The sequence below is a fragment of the Pseudorca crassidens genome, chromosome 3 (genome assembly GCF_039906515.1).
Source record: "Pseudorca crassidens isolate mPseCra1 chromosome 3, mPseCra1.hap1, whole genome shotgun sequence".
Lineage (NCBI taxonomy): Eukaryota > Metazoa > Chordata > Mammalia > Artiodactyla > Delphinidae > Pseudorca > Pseudorca crassidens.
In genome coordinates, this window is record NC_090298.1 from 167,997,722 (window position 1) to 168,018,604 (window position 20,883).

The following is a 20,883-nucleotide window of genomic DNA, read 5'->3' on the forward strand; positions in this document are numbered from 1 at the left end:
GGAGACAGGGCTTCCTAGATCTTGGCGAGGCCTGGGGGTTGCATCCCGGGAGTGACGGCCCATGACCTCAAAATGGACGTCAAACTCCCCTCTGTCAACTCTCTTCTGTACAGCTGTCCACTGGACCCCTCCACCTAAAGGCTCTCGCTCAATGAATAACTGACCAGAGCATAAAGTGGCTAGAGTCGGGGAAAGCAGGAGGGGGCAGGGATTAATAACGTACCCTGCCATGCTGGACGCATCTGACCCCCTCCTCCTCAGAATCTGAATTGTGAGCTGAATATAAGACCGAAAGCAGTTGAAGTTTGAGCATTCTCGGGAGGTGACCCACCGGTTCCCAAGACCCACTGGAGCTGCCCAGTTTCTTCTCTTCTCTCTCTGATCTTAGGAACATGCTCATCACTTGCCAGCAAACTTTCCACTTGCTTACATTTGACAGAGGTGTTTTGGGGAGTTTGCAAGCAGTCTCCAAACCGATACACCCTCAGTACCCATGAGTCTTGCAGGCAGTTGCAGAAGGGATTCTCAGCACCCCCCCCCCCAAAGCCCTCCCAGGATAAAAAGCCCCTGTTTTAGACATGCCTAATGCTGGGAGTGTAATCAGAGCAGCCAGCAACTACCTGACCTGTTTCCCAGAAGATGACAGGCCTCAGCTGGGGCAGAGCCTTTGCGTTTCTGCAAGTTTATTTACTTAGAAGGAACTAAACTGCTTTTCATCCTAGAGCCCAGTTTTCATTTCATTCCCAATCCTCTGCTGCCCCCCTGTGGTCACTGTGTGACACAGCCTCTTCCTTTTCACCCCGGGGAAACCAGCCAGCTCGGGATTTTGCCTAGAATGGAGGCTGTTTTGTTTACTAAAATTGCAATCATGCATGGAAAGACCACAAGCAATGGAGTGCAAGAGCTAGCTGCCTCTTTTCTCCATCTGCCTCTCCTCCTCTTCCTCAACTATTCCCTATTTATTTGTCTCCCCACAAGATAGTCAATAACTACAAAGGGAAAAGTATCAGTGGTAAGCTGGCCGACACCGGTGATCTGAGTTGTAAATGGTACAAATTGACATCAGGTGCCTCCTGATAGGTTCGTCCATGTTATTTACACCAAAAATTCAACACCTGAATTTAATCAGGAGGAAACGGTCAACAGACCCAAAATGAAAGGGTATTCTTCAAAATAGCTGGGCAGCACACCTCACCAGTGTCATGGGGAAGGAAAAATAAGACAGAGGAATTAATCCAGACTAAAGGAAACTGAGGAGTAATGACATCTAAATGCAACAAGGAATCCTGGACTGGATCCTGGAACAGGAACAAAACACTGGCAGTCAGCAGGTGAGACCTGAATAGGTTTTTATGCTAGTGAATCGTACTGCATCAGTGTGAATTTCCTGGTTTTGGTCATCGTGCTGTTTACGTAAGATGTTAACATTTGGAGAAGCTGGGTGAAGGCTGTATGGAATTTCTTGGTGCTGTTTTTGCAACTTCTTTGTAAATTTGAATTTTTTTTCTTTTTCTTTTTTTTTTTAGGGTTAGGGTAAGTCTGAATTTATTTTAAATTGAAGGTTAAATCTTTTTAATTACAAAGAGTACAATCAGCATTTCCTCCTAGCTCCATACCACATTTAGCTGCTGCAGAATATGGGAGTGAGAGAAGCTAGTGCACCCAGCTCGAGTCAAGGGTTCCCCTCTTGGCCTCAGCGTCAGCTGCAATGGACACCTTGCTGTCAAGAACTTGACCCTGTGGACTGCGGGGCGGGGTGGGGGGGGGGAGGCGCGGAGGTGGTGTTGGGGGGCGCTGCCGAGCAGAGGAGGCCAGGAACTGTAGCTGATTAATATCTGGGTCCTCACCCTCTGCGTGGGGCTGGGCACAGAGCAGATACTTCACGGGGCCAGGTCCCTGCCCACGATGGGAAGATGAGAACAGAATTACAGCTGTGAAAGCCCTTTTTCCTGGGCTTGGCTGTAGAGAAGGAAGTTCCCAGTTCTCAGAGCTCAGCCTGGGCTCGGTGGGTTGGGGGTTCCTCAGACTTCTCTCCTGATGAGCCGAGAAGGAAGCAGGCAGCAGAGAGGTCAGATGGTCAAGGGAAACCATCTGGATCCCTCCATTTCCCACTTCCGACCCTTGTCTTGGGAAAAACCTCAAACTCCTCCGAGAACTCTATGGCCTACAAGGCCCTGCATGGCCCCTCGCTCACTCTGCCCTGGCCACACTGAGCTCCTCGCTGTTCTCCAGCTCAGCAAGCTGGTTCCTGCCTCAGGACCTTTGCACTCACTGTTCTGTCTAGAGTGCTTCTCCTGCAGGTCTTCTACTAGAATGTCATGTAGAACAGTGTGTCAGGCACAGTAGGTGTGGTGGATATATACTGCTGTGTAACAAATATTCCTAAACTTAGTGGCTTGGCTCATAACAGCAACTATCATTTATCTTTCATGGGGGGTGAGAAACAGGAAGGGCCAGGCTGGGCAGGTCTCTCTCAGGGCTTTGCCTTTCAGTGTCTGTTTCAGCTTCCTTATAGAATGGCAGCCTCAGGGCGGGTGGACAGCTTCCATGACGGCTGAAGGCTTTTAGGGCAACTGTTCCAGCAAAGCAGGCAGAAGTTGTATCCTCTGTCCCTGTCATGACCCAGCCTCGTAAGTCACATGCTATCATTTCCACAGACTCTACTGATGGACCAGTAACCAGCCACTCCCATTCAAGGGAAACAGAGCCCTCACCTCTTTTTTTTTAATTGAAGTATAGTTGATAAACAATGTTGTTAATTTCTGCCGTACAGCAAAGTGATTCAGTTATATACATATATATATACATACATTCATTTTCATATTCTTTTCCATTGTGGTTTATCACAGGATACTAAATATAGTTCCCAGTAGGACCTTGTTGTTTATCCATCCTATACTTAATAGTTTGCATCTGCTAATCCCAAACTCCCAATCCATCCCTCCCCCGCCTCCCCTCCCCTTTGGCAACCAGAAGTCTGTTCTCTTATGTCTGTGAGTCTGTTTCGGCTTCGTAGATAAGTTCATTTGTGTCATGTTTTAGATTCCACATATAAGTGATATCAGGTGGCATTTGAGACCTCACCTCTTGATGGGAAGAGGGTCAAAGAATTTGGGGCCGTTTTAAAACCACCACAGTAGGTAATCAACAAATATTTGTTTAATAAGTAAATGTTGAGGACTTCCCTGGTGGCACAGTGGTCAAGAATCCGCCTGCCAATGCGGGGGACACGGGTTCAATCCCTGGTCTGGGAAGATTCCACTAAGCCCGCACACCGCAACTACTGAAGCCCGCGCACTCTAGGGCCCGCGTGCCGCAACTACTGAGCCCATGCGCTGCAACAAGAGAAGCCACCACAATGAGAAGCCCGCACACAGCAACGAAGACCCAGCGCAGCCAAACAAAAACAAAAACAAAAACGTTGACTAAATTAATGTGTAAGAGGAGACCAGATAAAGAAAGCAAAGGAACTAAGGGCCACGATGTTGGCAGCCTCGGCACTGGGAGAAGAATTGTGAAACCAAGGGAAATTGAGTCGCCTCGTCAGGCTGATGGGTTTAGCATCTCTCCACGTCCCTTAAAAAACCACAACTGGATTATATTTAGCAAGCGGTGACATGTTGCTGGGAGTTTCCCAAAGTGTGGGATGGATGTGGTATATGAAATGACTTTCGGAGACATGCAGACAGGGCATTAAATGACAAGGAATCTCGTGGATTAGAGTTACCCCATTTTCAATTCTCTCACTCCTCATCGCGTTTTCAGTTGAGTGATAATGTGCCTTTAATATGCCTCCAATACTTTGCTAATCTCTATTTACATGAAAAAAACAAAAAAAAGCAGGCTTGGGGCACAGCACCTTGGCAGGCAATAGTTATCTACCCAGAATTTAAAAACATTGTTTTGTTTTCATGTTTATCTCCTATTCGTGATAAACAGTTATCTCCTATTCGTGGCTTAGTGGTTTTATACTTGAAATGGTGATCTACAGTACCTATTTAATGTAAACTTAAACTAATAACACTTACTCAAGAGAAGTTATAGATAACGAAATGTACTGAATAGAGTGATACCAATAAGCTAGAAATGAGCAAACCTAAGTCTACACGCTGCAGGTGACCAACAGTGACATTCTAGCTATTCCTTAAGAATTTCTAGGACTTCCCTGGTGGCGCAGTGGTTGGGAATCCCCCTGACAATGCAGGGGACACAGGTTCGAGCCCTGGTTGGGGAAGAGCCCACATGCCACAGAGCGACTAAGCCCGAGCGTCAACAACTACTGAGCCTGTGCTCCAGAGCCCGCGAGCCACAAGTTTAAAAAAAAAAAAAAGAATTTCTAACCAAGCTCTGTGGCCTGTGCCTTCAGCCCGGAGGCAAAATCCAGGATAGCGAAATCAGGTGTCTATTGGGTATCTTGCTAAAATGCAGATTCTGATTCAGGTCTGGGTTGGGGCCTGGGAGTCTGTATTTTCAACAGATTTCCAGGTGATGCTGATGCTGTTTTGGGGGCTGCAGCAAGAAAGCAGCAGGCTCTAGAAGAAGAAAAAATCTAGTGTGCTACTGCACACCTCTGCTCAACTCTGGCTAGTGACATTCACATTGGTAGCTTGAAATCAGCCATCGTTGAAGTATACTTATACCAAGAAAACCAGCACTACCAGCCAGGGTCCAATCGATTATTTTATTGTCTTCAAGACTTAAAGTGATGGGAAAACAGTAAAATTTACAATAAACTATACACACACAGGCACACATATAAACACAGACAGAAACACACGTTCTCCCCCCAGAGAAGCAGCTGTTGTTAAACATTCACCACACCCCATTGGTTGTACAGAAATGTATAGAACAACCATGTAAATACACGTGTCCTAGATTAGAGGTTGGCAAACTTCTATAAAGCCGCAAAGAGTAAATATTTTAAGTTTGTTGGCCCGACAGTCCGTTAAAAGGGCTCAGCTCTGCTTCTGCAGGTCAGAAGCAGCCATAGACATTATGTCAATAAGTAAGTATGGCTGTTTTCAAATACATCTACATTTATGGACACTGAAATTTAAATTCCATACAATTTTCACATGTCATGAGCAATTCTTCTTCTTTTGGTTTTCTCCCAATAATTAAAAATGTGGCCCACAGGCTATAGGACCTCCTCCTCCAGATCATACTGGAGAAGGAGTGAAGCTGGGACTCAAACAGGAAAAAAAGGGACACAAAGTCCCAAGCAGAGGGATCAGCCAGTGCAAAGATCCTGAGGCTGGAAGGGGTTTGGTGAGCTCCAAGGACACAGAAAGACCCATATGGCTGAACTGCAACGAGCAAGGGGAAGCATGGCAGCAAAAAACAGGGGGGCTTTGTAAGCCTGAACAAGAAGTTTCGAATTTATTCCAAGTTCAGTAGAAAGCCCTTTGGAAGCACTGAGAAAAGATGTGCCCTTGATCTAATTCACATTTTTGAAAGATTCCTCTGTGTGTCTTATTTCATAAGAATGAAAGGAAAGAGAGCATTGAGAGAAAGATGCTATCGGGTTTTCCAGGAGAGAGATGAGAATGGTCTGGCCTGGAGTAGGGAGAGAGAGCCCTGCTGGGGAGAACGGGCGGATCTGGGCTCTATTTAGGAGATGAGGCAGAGCCCGCGGGATGTTGCGTAGCAGGTGAGTCGCGAATGAGCCCAGGGCGTCCAATATTCTCCCCTCAGTCCTGGGGGGTGGGGGGAGGGAGCGGTCATCAGCCCACGTGATCGGTGAAGACACTCGGTGAGGCTCGGTGCCAGGCGCTGTTCAGTACGGGGCCTCAGGGGCCAGTCGTCCTGGAGCTCCCATTCTGATGGCTCTGTGAGGTCAAGTCCCGGATCAACACCTGTGTCCCACCCCGCCATGAACCTTCCCTTTGGCCAGTGATCCTCAACCTCTGACTTCTACTCCCCCCAACCATCCCCCACCTCTCCACGTGGCCTCAGAAAGTTTGCCTAAAGTACTGGTCCCTTAGAAGGGGAAACTGAGGCCTGGGGTGACACAAGGCGCCCCACGACCCCTTACAGGCCTCCCTCCGGGCCTCGGGACTGCGCACGTGGAAAGCCCCGCCCCCCGCCCCGACCCAGGGATCTACCTAGGAGAAGGCGTCGGTCGCGGCGCACTCCACGGTTCAAGCTCTCACCGAGGGTGCGAGGCCGAAAAACAAGCGGAAAGCAGCAGCATGAAGACCCACTCCGGGCGCGCAGCCGCAGGGAACGCAGATTCCCACATTACTCGCGGCGCGCGCGAGGCCCACTACGCGTGCGCCCTGCCCTGCCCACGCCCCCTCGGTCGGCGGGAAAAGGAGGCGGGGGTGGTTAATGCGCAGGCGCGTGCTCCGAGCTTGGCCCGGCTCGGACCCGGATCCCGAGAGCTTCACCGCGCTGGGCTCCGCGCGCAGCCGCTAACTGCCCGCTTTGCTCGGAGTCGACTTGGCAACTGCGCACGCGCGGGAGTTTCTGGCAGAAGGCAGACGAGCCCGGGCCGGCGCGGGGCCTTGTGGGAGGGCTTAAGGAAGTAAAATGGCGGACCTGGCGAACGAAGGTAGGGGAGGCGCCGTTGGGGGCCAGCCGGCGGCTAGGGAACGGGCGGCGGGAGGCCTGGGGGCCACAGGCCCGAGTGCTGAGCACCCCGGGGTACGGGGGGCCTGTCTGCTCCGGGAGAGCGGCCCAGTGGGTCCCTCAGCCGTCCCCCATTGCGTCCCCTCAGGCCGGGCTCACCGGCCCGGCCCATCACTCCCGGTAGCCCCGGCCCTGCCACCGTCTGGCCAGACGGCTCTGGAGACGGCGGGGGCCGCGGCCCTGAGGCCCTTTCGCCTCGCAGGCCAGGCCGGGGGCCGAAGGGGGCGGGAGCGCGGCCTCAACGCCTCGGCCTCGGATGTAAATGGATCTCCGGGCCTGGTCGCGGGCCCAGCGCGCCACGCTCCCTCCCCGCCCCCTCGTTCTCGGGGACCCCGGCTTTCCCCCTTCCCCTGCCTGGCTGCCGAGCCGGCCCACCCCCCGGTCTGTGGGCTTCTCATCCTCCGCGGGCCTGCCCCACGCCGAGGATGGACAACGCCCACCCCCAATTCAGCCCCCCAGTTCCCGCCAGTTCCCTCGGGTCCTTCCTGGCGACCCGAGAGTCGCGCCTCGTCTCCGCTCATTTAGGTCCAGCCGCAGGGTGTGAGCCACTGAAAGCCCTGGCGGCTTTTCGGCCCTTTTTGTTGGTTGCACTTCCAGAGGGAGAGACAGAGACTGTGCGATCCCCTCCTGTGCGGAGCGCTTACATCCTGGCTGAGCGATTTTGACAAGGTTACAGTTCCGAATGGCCCAGGGAAAGCGCCGCATCAGCCGCTGTCTGATGAAATCAGCCGTGGCGTTGAGATCGCTAGTAGCTTCAAGACCTTCTAAGGCCTATTTTTAGCTCCCTCCGTGTCTAGGTGCACAGCTACAGGCAGGCCATCTACCTGCCTGGCCCTGATTTCCCCCCATACCCTGCTCCCTGCTGGCCTGAGGTTTGTACTGAGCTGCACGAGTGCACGAATGACAATAATAAGTGCTCACCCTGGTGGAGCATTTGGAGTGCTACCAGGTACTGTTCAAAGTCTTGGGCGCGTGTGATCTGGAGTAACCCTCGCTCCTCACAAAAACTCCCGGAGGAAGGTACCGTCGGCTCCTGTGCTCCATGAGGAAGCTGAGTTAGAGTGGTTAAGTTACTTGTCCAAGGCAGGTCACACAGCTAGTGAGGAGCAGGGATGTGGATCAAGGTGGTCTTAATCACCACCCCCTCCCGCCACGCAGGCCGCAAGTCTTTGATAAGACAAAGGAGCCAGTGGAGGGTTGAGGCATTCCATTCACAAGATGCATTTGCAGGCAGAACGGGGACTGGATAAATGGGAGTCAGTATGACGCACTCTGTGTATTTGTGTACTGGGCTCATTCATTTTCTTGAATTCAAGACTCCTATGCGACGTCGCGTTCGACATCTCCACTTGGATGTCCAATAGCCACATCACACAAAACCCCTGTCTTTCTCCCCCAAACCCGCCCAGCCCACCGTCCTTCTCCACTTGTAGTAAATGGCAAGTCCATCCTTTGAATGGCTCAGGCCAAACACCTTGACGTCGCCCTCGACTCCTCTTTCTCTCCCATGCCACAGCACATCTTGTCAGTTCTACCTTAAAAATCTTTCCGGGGGTGACCACCTCTCACCACCACCGCTGCCGCTGCCTGGGCCTCCCTTCCACCTTCAGCCAGCTGACAGTTTGCCAACCCCAAAGGCAGATAGCCCCTGAGACCTCCCTGTCCTCCTCTCCCGCCACTCTGTCCCCGACGGGCCCTGCTTTATCCACTCTGGCTGTCTCCGCGTCCCTTGCATGGTCCACATCCTCTCTCCTGTATGCCTTTGGACCCGCTGGTTCCTCTGCCTGAGTCAGCCTTCCTGCACATGTCCCCACGCTCGCTTCTGCCCCTCCTGTAGGTTTTTACTTACATGTTCCCTTATCGTTGAGAACTTCTCTGGCCACCTATTTCAAATCGTATTCGTGTTCCCTATCCCCTCTGCCCCGCTTCATGTTGCCCCACGGCACTTATCACCAACCGGTGTGCTAGGTCTACTTGTTTGCTTCTAGAACGTAGGCTCCGTGAGGGTGAGGATTTTTGTCTGCCACTGATGGATCCCCCACCCCAATTAGGATAGTGCCTGGCGCAGAGTAGGTGTCCAAGAAATGTTTGTTGAAGGAATGAGTGAATTCATCAGTCAGGACCTTCGTGGTGAGGTGTACCTTTGAGCACAAAGGGAAAATTATGGATTCCTGTTTTCCAGGGACACCATTTCTAGCATATGCGCTGACACATGAGCTGTCGATTGTAAATTGCGTAGTTGAACAGGTTAAGTGTAAGACGGAGAAGACGGACTGTTTTGTAGTACTTAAAGTTTTTGCCTGGTAAATGCCACACTCACCTAGTACTTTGCCTCTGACACTAGTTCTGGCCTAGCTGTCTCCAAAAAAAATCAAATCTTAGTGGTCTTTTATGCCTCTCATATCTCTGCCACCCTTTAATTGGGTGTCATGTGTTTCTCCACTCCATTTCTGGTTTCGGCTTGCGCAGCCTGCTAGGATCTTTAATTTCTTATCCACTATGTGAACTGGGACTTCCTTGCCTATGCATTTTGAAGCTTTAGGGACTGCGCCATATGTGTGCTTTCCTACTTGTTGTTTAATCTCAGACGCTGTCTCGGCTTCTGCCTTTCCAAACTGGGATCCTAATCATAGCCGTCCTCACACCTGGGCATCTATAGAGACAGAAAACAGCACGGGCGACCCCAACGTGCAGCTAGGGTTGAGAAGCCCTGGCTTGAGTAGTACAGGTTAGGAGTGCTGTGCTTGTGTGGAAAGAAACACTTCCAGTTGTGTATCCAGTACGGCATCTTGTTGGCCCTCCTTACCATGGTGATCTCAGCTGTGACAGCAACTCCCACGGCCCTTTGTTGGTAGTCCTGTAGTCCATGACTATTAAGGTCCAACTGGAATGTTTCTCTCCTAGGAGTGTGTGAGTGTTGTACACTTGTGTCCTGGGATATTCTCTTCTGCTTGGCATTTCGCTACTGATACATCCCAAAGTCGTTAATCATCCTGTCTCTGGAGTTATTCTGCCTTGTAGACCGGCATCGGGTTTTGAAGGCAGCGTTTGGTCCCTGGTAAAGGTAAAGAGACTGAGAAGAGGGTGAGCAAAGTGTATTTGAGCTATAGGAGATTCTAGATCCCAGCCTTAAAAGATACCATGTGCAGGGCTTCCCTGGTGGCTCAGTGGTTGAGAGTCCGCCTGCCGATGCAGGGGACATGGGGGTTCGTGCCCCGGTCTGGGAAGATCCCACATGCCGCGGAGCGGCTAGGCCCATGAGCCATGGCCGCTGAGCCTGCACGTCCAGAGCCTGTGCTCCGCAACGGGAGAGGCCCCAACAGTGAGAGGCCCACGTACCGAAAAAAAAAAAAAAAAGATACCACGTGCACATGACGCCTTGCCAGCCTGCGGACACGCAGGGTGGAAACCCAAGAGACCGTATAAAGCAGGGTTCTCGACTTTGGCCCTATCGACATTTTGGACCTGGTGATTCTCTGTTGAGGGCCTGTCCTCTGCTCTGTAGGATGTTGAGCATCATAGCAGCATCCCTGACTACACATAAGATCCCAGTAGCACACACCCTCCCCTGCACCCCTACCCCAGGGGTCGTGACAACCAAAAATGTCTTCAGACATTGTGTAGTGTCCCAGGGCAGGAGGTGGGGAGAATCACCCTCAGTTGAGACCCTCCATATAAAGTGATGGTTGGGCACAGGCTTTGCATTAGAGCCGGGTTTGTGTTTTTACTCTGCCTTGTACTCTCTGAGTGACTTTGGCCAAATTCTTAACTCCTTTGAGCCTCAGTTTTCTCACCAACAAAATGAGGATAACAATGATCTTATCTATCCCATGGTTGCTGTGACCCTTGGCTGAATTAACGCATACAAATTCTTTAGCGCCTATCTCAGCCCGGTAATAAACAGTAAATAGTAGCTATTTTTACTGTGGTGGACTTACGTTACAGACACATTTAGCTGAAGTGCTCAAAGCGAAGCAAGAGAGGGCAAGAAGTGAGTCTGAACAGTGCAGGTGAATCCACCCCCTGGGGTGAGCCCAGGATGAGAGGCAGCCAGAGCTGGGCTGTCCGTCCTCTTAGGTTCTGTCTTGACTTTGATTGTGTGATCATCTAGGCAGGGGCTCTCAGCCTCGCCACTCTAAGCATTTGGGGCCAGATAATTCTCTGTTGTGGGGCTGTGCTGGGCATTGTAGGATGTTGATCAGCTTCCCTGGTCTCGACCCACTAGATGCCAATAGCACCCTCCCCCCTCCCCCAGTCATGTCAACCGGAAGTGTCCAGACATTGCTCAGTGTCCCCTGGTGGGGGGAGCCTCCCCCACACAGTTGCCCCCCATTGAGAACCCCTGATCTGGCCAGACCAAGTATTAGTCCAGAGATTTTCAAGGGTTGTTTGGTTTTCATCAGTTCTCACCTTACTTTTTGATTTAAAACCTAACCCCAGAGAGGATGGGATGCAGCTGAGTTTTTATTGATGAGCTAGAACTCAAAACAGTTGGAATCCTCAGTTCACTTGATTCTCACCACCCCCTTCCCCTGCCCTAAACTTAATTCTTAGGAGAAGTGAGAAGCAATTTTTCAAAGTTTTCATGAAGTTATGATAAACATTAACCCTGGGGTTTGTCCTGAGGTCAACTCTTGCATGCCTCTCACACCCGGGGCAGATGGGGCCTGGCGGTAGCTGAGGGTGCCATGCTAAAGTCTTTATGTACTTGGAAGAAAATAAGTTTTGACAGGGATCCTGTGTATAGACAGAAAAGCTTGCAGTTCTGCAAGTTTAAAACTTCTCCACCACGTCCGCAGCCTGCCTCCCAGTTAACTGGAAAATGGACTCACCCCAGCAGTCCCGTTGCCTGCGGGCATCATGGGGTATGAGGGCCGGTCGGGATCTGCTGTGTGCTTGTACGCTGAAGGAGCTGGAGAGAGAGGAGGCGACAGGAAGCTCCTAGGGTCAGAGCCAGGAAGCTTAGAATGGCCTTGGGAGCGGGGACCGTGTTTGGGGCCAGCCAAGGGGGCACTTTAGGTACCAGTCGAATTCCTGCCTAGTAAGTGAGTTCAGGCCCAGAGAATAGGCTGGGGTAGAGTGGGAAATGGGGGCCATTTGGGGAGCAATGGGATGCATCTGGGGGACTTGAAAAGGGCCTTTCTCATGTAATGGAAACTACCTGGGAAAGGCAGCTGGTATTGACCTGGCTGAGCCTTGGTAGCTCTCCATGGTACTTTGAAACCATCAGGAGGCAGATGGGTTTGCTTCGTTGTCTATTCAGGATCTGGTGGTAGTGCTGGCAGCAAGCAGCAGGGGTTCTCTGTTTTGTTTGAAGGGGTTTGTTTTTGCCACCTCGTGCAGTAACCTTCCTGTGGTTCCACGAGCCGTGTTCGGTGTGGCTGTGCACTGCTTGGTAGAAAACTATACAGCACAGAGTCTCAGAGTAAAGTCCCTGTATTCCACTTCATCCTTGGTTGTCTTGGCACTTGGTGCTATTGCGTAGCACTTGCTGTGAATATTAACCCTGACCGTGCTTCACGCTTATTTAAGGAGGTTGTGGAGGAGAATTAAAACTGATGCTTTGGCTGCACCATTGGAGATTGTTGCAGGAGGTCCGCAGTGTCTAGGACCCCACAGATGTTTTACGACATGGAGCCAGAGTCAAAAACCACAGGCAGAAGTTGTAACCTTGCTTTGGGGGCAAGCAGACATATATAATTTGGCTCATTTAGGTTTGTCTTTGTTTGCTTTTAATTAGGAGGCAATACTTAAGAATTCCGAGATTTCAGGGGAAAGAATAATCCAGGTTTCTGATTTCTCTTGAAAAACAGCAGCCAGCCTCAGCCTGCGTTCCTGCACAGTAATGATTTGCCAGGACTAAGGAGCAGCTGCCACCTTGAGATAGACTGTGCCTTCCTAGACACCGCGGTCTCCACCGACTTGCTTGGGACCTGGCCCGCTTCCCCCTTTTCCAGTGCCTGCCTGACCTTGGCTGCCATTTGGGTTTCAGCCCTGTCGTAGCACCTCTTAGACAGATGCTTGGCCTGAGTGGGGCCTGTAAGGAGATCCATGTGGGTTTCTCCCCTGTCTCAAGCCTCAAAGGAATTTTAGACCGGAACTGACTGGCAGGCTCCGGTTGATAGCTTGTGGCACAGTCGGAAGTGCCCTTGGTTTGTGTCTTGTCTCTGCCACTTACTTGCCCAGGAGCTTGGGCAAATTGTTTGACCTCAATTCCTGCATCTGTAGAATGGGAACGATGCTAATCAAGTCTGAGGATTGTTGTGTGAAAGGAACATATGGCATGGGATTGGCCCACTGGTAGGTGCGGATCTATGTCAGTTACTACTGGCTGTTAGTCTTCTGATTGGATGCCTAGGTAGAGAGAAAGCTCCTTTCGGGTTATAGCCAAGTTTCATTGAGACATTCCAGTGGGATCTGTCCTGTGTATCGTGGGATGTTTGGCAGTGCCCCTGACCTCTACCCAAATGTCTCTAGACGTTGTCAGATGTCCCCTCGGGGGCAAAATCGCACGTGTTTGAGTACCCCTGTGTTAGGGGATTCTGTTGACCCTCCCCCTGCCAAGAGACTGTGCAACGTAGTCATCTGATCTACTAAAGTCCTAGGATGCTGCACACATTTAAATACACAAACGGAGCCGGGAGGGAGAGAGGAGGTATTTCACAGATGCTGGGGCATCACCCTGGTTTGTGCCGTCTGAGCCACGGAGAATTTACTTTGGTGTATAATGTGAGTTAGGGATCTGACTCAGTCTTTTTCTCATCCTCAGCACAGTTGATATTTGGGGTTGGATCATTTGTGGTTGGGGGAGCATCCTGTGCACAGTAGGAGGCTGATCAGCATCCCTGACCTCCATCCACTAGATGCTGTTAGGAACTCCTCCCCATCGTGACACCCAGGAATGTTTTCAGACATTGCCCAGTGTCCAGGGGGTGGAGTTGGGGGCAAAACAAAAGTGTCCAAGAATAAACTGTTTGCCAACTAGAACTTAGGGCTCACCCTCCCAACCTTTTTTTTCCATTATGGCCTTTTGGCCGTTGTAGGCATCATGGACTTCATGTCCCTGTTAAGGGGGAACAGTGTTTTCCATGACCTTCAGCACTGTTCCAAGTTCCAGGGGGGGACCTTCCGAGATGCTCTGCATCTGGGCCATTCCCTTTCACGGGGGCTGAAGCCCAAGGCTGTGTCTGTAAGAGGAGTCGGCCTGTCCCAGTGTGCCCACCTCCAGCCACTGAGTCTAGGAGCCCAGCTCATCCTTTCCAATGGATCATTTTGACTCACTGGGCGCTCATTCTCCTGAAACCTGACAGAGACGACAGTGGTTTCTCCATGCACGTGTCTAGGCGGTAAGCTTTGCTTTTGCAGTACATTTTAAATGCCTTTGCTAAATTAAACTCCCCCAGGCTTGCCACACAGAATTTCGAGAATTCATCAGCCCAGAATTAACGCCTGTGTTGCATCTGTAACAGCAGAGCGGGAGTGGGGAAAACAGTTTGGAGAGTTTGGCTTCTCAGGTGGCAAGAGTGAGAAAACAGGCTACCGTTTGCTCAGAGGAGAAAGGATGTTTTGCAGCATTGATGTGGCCGCCGGGGATCTGAGAGTCCAGGGCCTGGGTTACTCATCATCAGTGCCACTTGGAGGGGGCTGCCTGCTTGTGGAGTCTTGTCAGAAAAATGGGGGTTGTGTTTGCTGACCACGTCGGCCACTGAGTGAGCGAGACGTGCTTCCACAGCTCAGGCACCAGCACGCTCTGTCTCCAGAATAGTCAGGCTCCAGCCGCCTCGCCCAGTCTGCAAGGCCACAAGACTTGCCCGAGCCTCCCTGTCACTGCCGCTTCTCACCTGGACAGCACCTGAGGGCTCCTCGCTGGCCCCCTGGCAACTCCTCCTGCCTCCCTGAGATCTGTTCTCCTCACCACTCCCAGGGTGATCTTCCCTGACGTCACATTACAAAACTTCATAACACGCAGAAATGGAAAGGATTCATGAGGACCACTGCCAGGGTGGTCTTTCAGAAAAATGAACCGGATCATATCACACCCCTGCTTGGACTCCTCACCATGCTCCCCCTCCCCAAATTCACCTCCTGCCCTCACCTAAGGGAACTCTGGGGTCACATGGGCCTCCGGGTTCTTCCTGTCCTTAGGATGTTCGTTCTTGGGGCTCCCTCTGCCCGGCATACTCCACCTTCACCTGGTCGCTCCTTCACACCCAAGGTTCAGATGGCGCCTGGGAGAGGCCTTCCCCCCGCCGCGGCCCCCTTCTGCCCACCGCCCTGCTCCAGCGGCCGTCTAGCGCCTGCCTCCAGGGTTTCCTCATTATCCCCGCACGCCTCAGGCTGCTTGTTTTTCTCTCCTCTTCCCACTAGATGGCTGCGGCCTCGTTCACCTTTCCTCCTGTCTCCAGTGCCTGGTGCCTCGCACCTGGCTCATCGTGGGTTCTCAGGAAGTCATGTTGCTGTGAGCAGGGCTTGGCTAGTGGGCCTGCCGTCGGCTCTCACCTCAGTGATCCCCTCGGCCTCAGAAGGGCTCAAGGGATTATGAGAGACTGTTTGTGGCGAGGTGTCCCCGTGTCCAGGCAGCTCTTGGAAGGGGCCAGACCGGGAGGTGTTTATCATCGTTGAGGGCCTGGCGACTGGAGACAGTCCTGGAGTCCAAGACCCCTGCTTTGAGACGGCGTCAGTGTATCTGCAGTCTCTGTGGAATTCTAGTAATGGTATTAACGCCAGCGTGGAATTCGGACTGCATGCCAGCCACTTCCCCAGCACTTGATATGCATCATTTCCTTCAGTCCTTCCGAACCGACTGGGGTGTAGGTACCATCCCTGTTGACAGACACAGGCAGTATGTGGGGAAAGCGTGTGTGAACTTGCCCAGGGTCCCAGCCGCAGGTGGTTGAGGCCCATCTGAACACACCCAGAAACCAGCGCCCGCGTTCCCAAACTTCATCAGTTGGCCTGCAGCCTCAGCAGATTTTCTGGAGTCCTTAGCTCTCCTTCCTGTGAGGGGATTTCCGCTGTCTTCACTGGAACTTTCCCCTGAATCTTCGGCCGGCCGCTTGCATCGATACTTCACCTCAGCTGTGCTTGTGTCGCGCCATCTAGTGGCAGAATAGAAAAGTGCTGTCAAAGCTGGCTCCCTGATTTCTCAGTAGTTTTAGGTGAGGTTGCTGACTTTGTTTGATGTATTAATAGGTTTATGGGGTTTTTCCTCGATTTAAGGCACAGAGGTATCCAAAGTGCAGGGTCTGCCCCAGCAGCTTGTAGTCTGAGTGGGTGGGGCAGGGGTGGAGGGATCGGAGAGGGCTGCAGGGCTGGTGCTTCTAGAAGTAAAGAAGGCGGATGTGGCTTGGCCTGAGAGGGGTTGAGGGGGATGTGAGGCACCCAGCTTGGAAGTCAGGCTTAGGGTTCTGATCCCACCTCTGCTGTTTACCAGCATCATGACTTGGGCAGGGCACATGTCTCTCCGAGGCCTCTCAGTCTTGTTTCGTGATTTGCAAATCAGAGACGATAAATAATTTCTATGCCATAGGGCTGTGATGACATTGAATGAGATGGAGTATGTAAAGCGCCTGCCTCCGGGTCTAGTTAGGGCCATTCAGCAAATCCAAGTGGCTTATTACCCCCGCTGTTGTCAGAAATGTAGGGTCATGTTAGAGCCCTGAAGAGTGGCTCGGGTTTCAGTAGGTGATGGTAATTTTGTGATGAAGAGCATCCCAGAAAGAAGGGTATAAGATGAAAGATATACTGTCCTCTCCCAAAACTGGGCCCCCCTATGATTTCCATGAGACCAGTTGAGAGCTGCCTGAGGAAAAATATATTCAAGTACCAAAAAGAGAATGAAGGGACCCACTGCCCACTAGCTGAGCCTGCAGTACACTGAAATCAGAGAGGTATTGCCTAGCAACAGCATGATTGAGATCAGTTCTACTCTTCACCAAAGAATTAGTTGGCGAACAGAGTTGACACATCGGTGACAAATTCACCTTTATGTTGCTGCACAGGACTGTTTATAATAATTCCTGAGAAAAGAAAGGACTCGAAGGCTTGAGATAGTAAGTGTCGCAGGATTAAAGCAGTTGGCACGTATTAACAGACTGTTGTTTGTGTTGGCAAGATGCTTTCCATATCTTTTGCACAGATAAGATTAAGACACATCAGCGCAGGATTAAAGCTCATTTTGCACAACTACCTTGCTGACACTTTGGACAAGAATTCTATGTGGCTTTCCAGATGGGGGTTATTTCCTGGCAGGTGTTCTGATCCATCATTTAGGAGGGGAATAAACAGAACAGGCCAAGATAGTCCAGATTCCCTTCTCTGTGTGTTTTCCTGGGTCTACATATTTTCTTCTGTTTAGTTTAGCAGACATCCTCAGAGACGGAGGCTGGAGGCAGCCACGGGGGCGTGCCAGAGCTAGTCGAGGGGCAGGCCTGCCCGTGGCTTCTGTGTACTTGCCTCCGTGCATAGTGTGAAGAAGGAAAGCCTGCATGCGGGGCTGAAAACACACAGAATGTGTGTGTTTTCACCTTCGGTTGTGAATGTGTTACGTACAGTCTCCCACGGTTACACGTTTGACAGCTGCAGAGGCGTAGCGGGCCTCACCGTTAAACGTGGGTCTCCATTCTCTCCTCGAGGAGCCTGAGGGTCTGCCCTTGGTGTCACTGCACGCTCATCTGAAGCAGATGGTCGCAAGACTTGCTGGAAGCCTCGGGCCCACCCCACAGTCCATCGCTCACCCTTTAGTTTCGTTTGTACTCTTCCAGAGATGTTTGTCTAGAATGTTTACTGACAGCTGCTTTATTCCTGATGTTACTTCTCAAAAGAAGAGTCCCAGTTTCTTAGCTTCAAGGCCCACCTGAGAGGGAAAGATGGGAGGAAGCAAAATGGGACGGTGACTTCTCCCTTTTGCCCTTGCGGTGCGTGGGTAGTAGTGGGGGTCGGGGACCAGAGTCAGGCCCTCGTGGGTTGGAGACCCAGCCCCACCTTGGACAAGTCGCTCGCCCTCTCTGAGTCTCCGTTCCTGTTCTGTAAACTAAGGACCTACCTCCTAACGTGGTTGTGAAGTTTCAGGACAGTGATGCGGATGAAGTGCTGAGCACCTAGGTGCCTGGCCCGTAAGTATTTTCTGATCAATGACTGCTGGCCTGTGTGAGAGACCATCCCAGGGTTCTGGGAAACCCCATCTGGGAATGTCCTCGCTGTGACTACGTGGCAGAGGCTGGAGAAGTCTAAAGATGGGATCCCAAGACCTTTGTCACCCTGGAGGGTGGGGACACACACCCTTCTACCCCGGGGCCACCTCTGGGGTCCAGGCCAGCTCCTTACTCCCCTTCCCTTGCTTGCAGTAGGGACTTGGCCTCCTTTCCTCACATCCGGGCAGCTGCCGTCACCCACCCTCTCCCTAGGAGTTCCTCCTCCTTAGACTGGCTGCAGGGCAGTACCCACTGCGTCCCCTTCCTTGCTGGTCTGAAATAGACACAGGAGGCATTTTGTTTTAAGGGTTTTGCCACCAATCTCTGGGCAGAAAAGACACAGATGAAACCCTGAGTGCTGTACCCTGGCCTGCTTGTAGTGGTGGTATCAGGAAGCCCACTGTTTTAATTCTGACAAGTGTGGGGCTTCTTAAAACGCTCCTCCTTTGGACCCTCCTTACCCACTATCTGAGGAGGCAGTTTACAGGCCCTCTCCCTGACAAAGACACTGTACACAGATTACAGCGATGCCTTCAGGGTGGGGCTTTTAGAACTTCCCACGCACGCACCCACCCAAGCCATCCGAGGACTTTCCCTTGTCCCAGGGCCCCTGGTCAGTCGTTTCTGCTTTAGTAGAAGGGCCTGCCTCCTTGGCAACCCCTTTGTTACCCAGAGACCTCCGCTCCCTGCAGGGAGAATGGTCTACGGCCCTTTGGGTCAAGAGGCAGCCTGCACCTTAGGGACCCCCGACTTCTTTGGAGCCATCTTTGGTTCCTTTGCTCAAGATAGGAACTGCCTGAGTGTGATTGGTGCTTACCTGCCAGGAGCTTCTACGCTGGGCCATGCAGGTGTGAGGGATTGCACTCCGCTCCTCTCGCCCTGGGCTGGGTTGTTTCCCGTCTGTCTTTAAGGGAGTCCAGTGGTGCCACCCTGACCTTCCTCCAGTTCCTCCAGTGCTGCCTCATTCCTCCCCGCTCCTGGTCACCTGGCTAAATGCTGCTCCTTCCGCTTAAGTGGCATTTCCTTCAAGAAGCCCTCCCTGATCTGCTCCTTCTCTGCAGCCTCACCAGGTTGGGTGCCCCAGCTCCGCGGTCTGAGTGCCTTCTGTGCTTCCCCTGTGTTGTAACGTTCAACTAAGTCTGATGTCAGCTCCTGGCAGGCAGGGGACATGTCTCTCCATGTCACCACCACACCGTAGAAGCCAGCATGGTACCTGGTGCACAGTGGGCACTCAAATGTGTGGAGTCGCTGGAAGTTGTAGTTGACAAGTGACTGTCATGATTGCCTCTATGGACGTAGCGCGAGGTGCAGCTGGAGGAGTGGTTCCCGGCTCAGCTGGGTGGGCAGAGCACCCTGACAGTCACAGCCACGTCACCAGTGCCCCTGGGAGCAGGGAGGGGTCCCAGACATCTGGCAGAGGGGTGTCACAGGAGCAGAGATCTGCGACTTCCCACACCTGGGCTTACCTGTCTGTGCTTATCACCAGGACTGTGAAGGCCAGGTCCGGAACCCAGTCCTGGTCCTTGGGGATCACAGCTGAGCTGCCCCAAGGTTTACATCCAAAGCAGACAGTTGGGTGGAGGATGGCAGGGGACAGGAGGGAGAGCCCATGCTGTGGGCCGGGATGTCACCAAGGGGTGTCACCAGAGGCTACTCCTTTCAGCCTGTCCAGGTCTGTCCCCGGCCTCCTCGCCACCACCCACTGCCACCTGGGGGATCGGGGAAGCAGGGGTTTTCCCTTGCTGGGAGCTGGGATCATGGTTGGGCTCAGGCAGGGAGCCATCTGGGGCACAGGGGCTGAGGAGGGGCGTGTGGAGGAGGATGGGGGAGGGGTTCAGACCAAGAGCAGCCACCTTGGACTTGGCATCGGCACCTTGGGAAGCTGAGGTGAGGCCGACTCACCAAGTGTGTCCCAGACGGTAGTGCCTGCGCCACCCAGAGCAGGGCTGTTCTTTGAGGTGACTTGAGGGTTCCGAATCCCACCCCACTTCACACAGCAATGTTGGCCGCAGTCACCCACAGTTCTCAGGCCTCGTCACGGTGTTCCTGGAAAGGGGTTGCCTGGTCAGATAACTTTGGGGAACATTTGGTGAAACGGCTTTCTTTACTGTTGGTTTTCTTAACCCTTCTTATGTTGATGAGTCTATTCAACGCTCCAGGTGGGCTGTTTTTTTACAGACTAATTTGATCAAGGAGAATTTATTTATTTGGCTGCGTCAGGTCTTAGCTGTGGCATGCGGACTGTTTGCTGTGGTGCGCGGGCTTCTCCCTACTTGGCGCGCGGGCTTAGTTGCTCCACGGCTTGTGGGATCTTAGTTCCCCGACCAGGGATCGAACCCGCGTCCCCTGCATTGGAAGGCAGATTCTTAACCACTGGATCACCAGGGAAGTCCCAGGGAGCACATCACAGAACCAAAAAACAAAGAAAAAAACACCTGGTGGACAGAATCTGGATCAAATAACGTGTATTTGGTTAACATTTTAATATTTTAGGTCTTTGCGGTGGCCTAGGTCTCTCTACAAATCTCTGGTGGTGGTTTTCCCTTCACTTGTGAAAGAAAAGCTGGACTGGGGCTTCAGGCAGTTCCAAGGAGCCTCGTTGCTTCTGTCCCCTGTTCGTTCCCCAAACTTGGGTTTCAGTTGGCTGGATGACGCTGCTTTTTCGGTGACAACCAGAAGCAGTGGTGATGTGGGACAGTTAAAGACAGTCTGCCTGGAAGGGGGCACGCGTGTGTTGCTGCCGTGGAGTCGGGACTAGCTTGCAGTTTACGGACTTTGGGCCCTAAAAGCGGATGAGCAGAAATGAAACACGCGTGGCTCTGATGCTTTGTGTCTTTGGTAGAGAACTGACCAAAGTTCTGTCCCCCAAACCTGCCCTCCGCAGGGGTCCCTGTGGCCCGCGAGGTGGGCTGCCAGGGCCCAGGCCTCCCTGGCCCCAGCCTGTGTGGCCCACGGCGTTCCGCTTGCTCTCTAACTGCTTGTTGAGCACGTGTTATGTGTGAGACTGCGTTTGGCTCTGAAGATACAGAGGCGAACAGAACAGAGGCCCCACTCTTATGGA

The 20,883-nt window shown here is 52.3% G+C and overlaps 1 protein-coding gene and 1 long non-coding RNA gene across 11 annotated transcripts in view; one reads left to right on the forward strand and one right to left on the reverse strand.

Annotated features, from left to right (window-relative positions):
- Positions 1 to 4,667: 4,667 nt before the first annotated feature.
- On the reverse strand, positions 4,668 to 6,446 carry LOC137222593 (uncharacterized). The gene is made up of 2 exons (XR_010942505.1): positions 6,105 to 6,446; positions 4,668 to 5,828 (listed from the first exon to the last, which is right to left on the reverse strand). It is a non-coding gene; the product is annotated as an uncharacterized lncRNA (long non-coding RNA).
- The window catches only part of RANBP3 (RAN binding protein 3), a 56,743-nt gene continuing 42,254 nt past the window's right edge, over positions 6,395 to 20,883 (forward strand). For 6 of the 10 annotated variants that reach the window (XM_067734062.1, XM_067734063.1, XM_067734064.1 and 3 more), the window contains exon 1: positions 6,396 to 6,553. In XM_067734062.1, coding sequence (XP_067590163.1) covers positions 6,532 to 6,553 — 22 coding nt within the window. In that variant the 5' untranslated portion in view covers positions 6,396 to 6,531. Of the gene's footprint in view, positions 6,554 to 20,883 lie in introns of all 10 variants that reach the window. The other 4 variants (XM_067734056.1, XM_067734057.1, XM_067734060.1 and 1 more) reach the window with 1 other exon arrangement.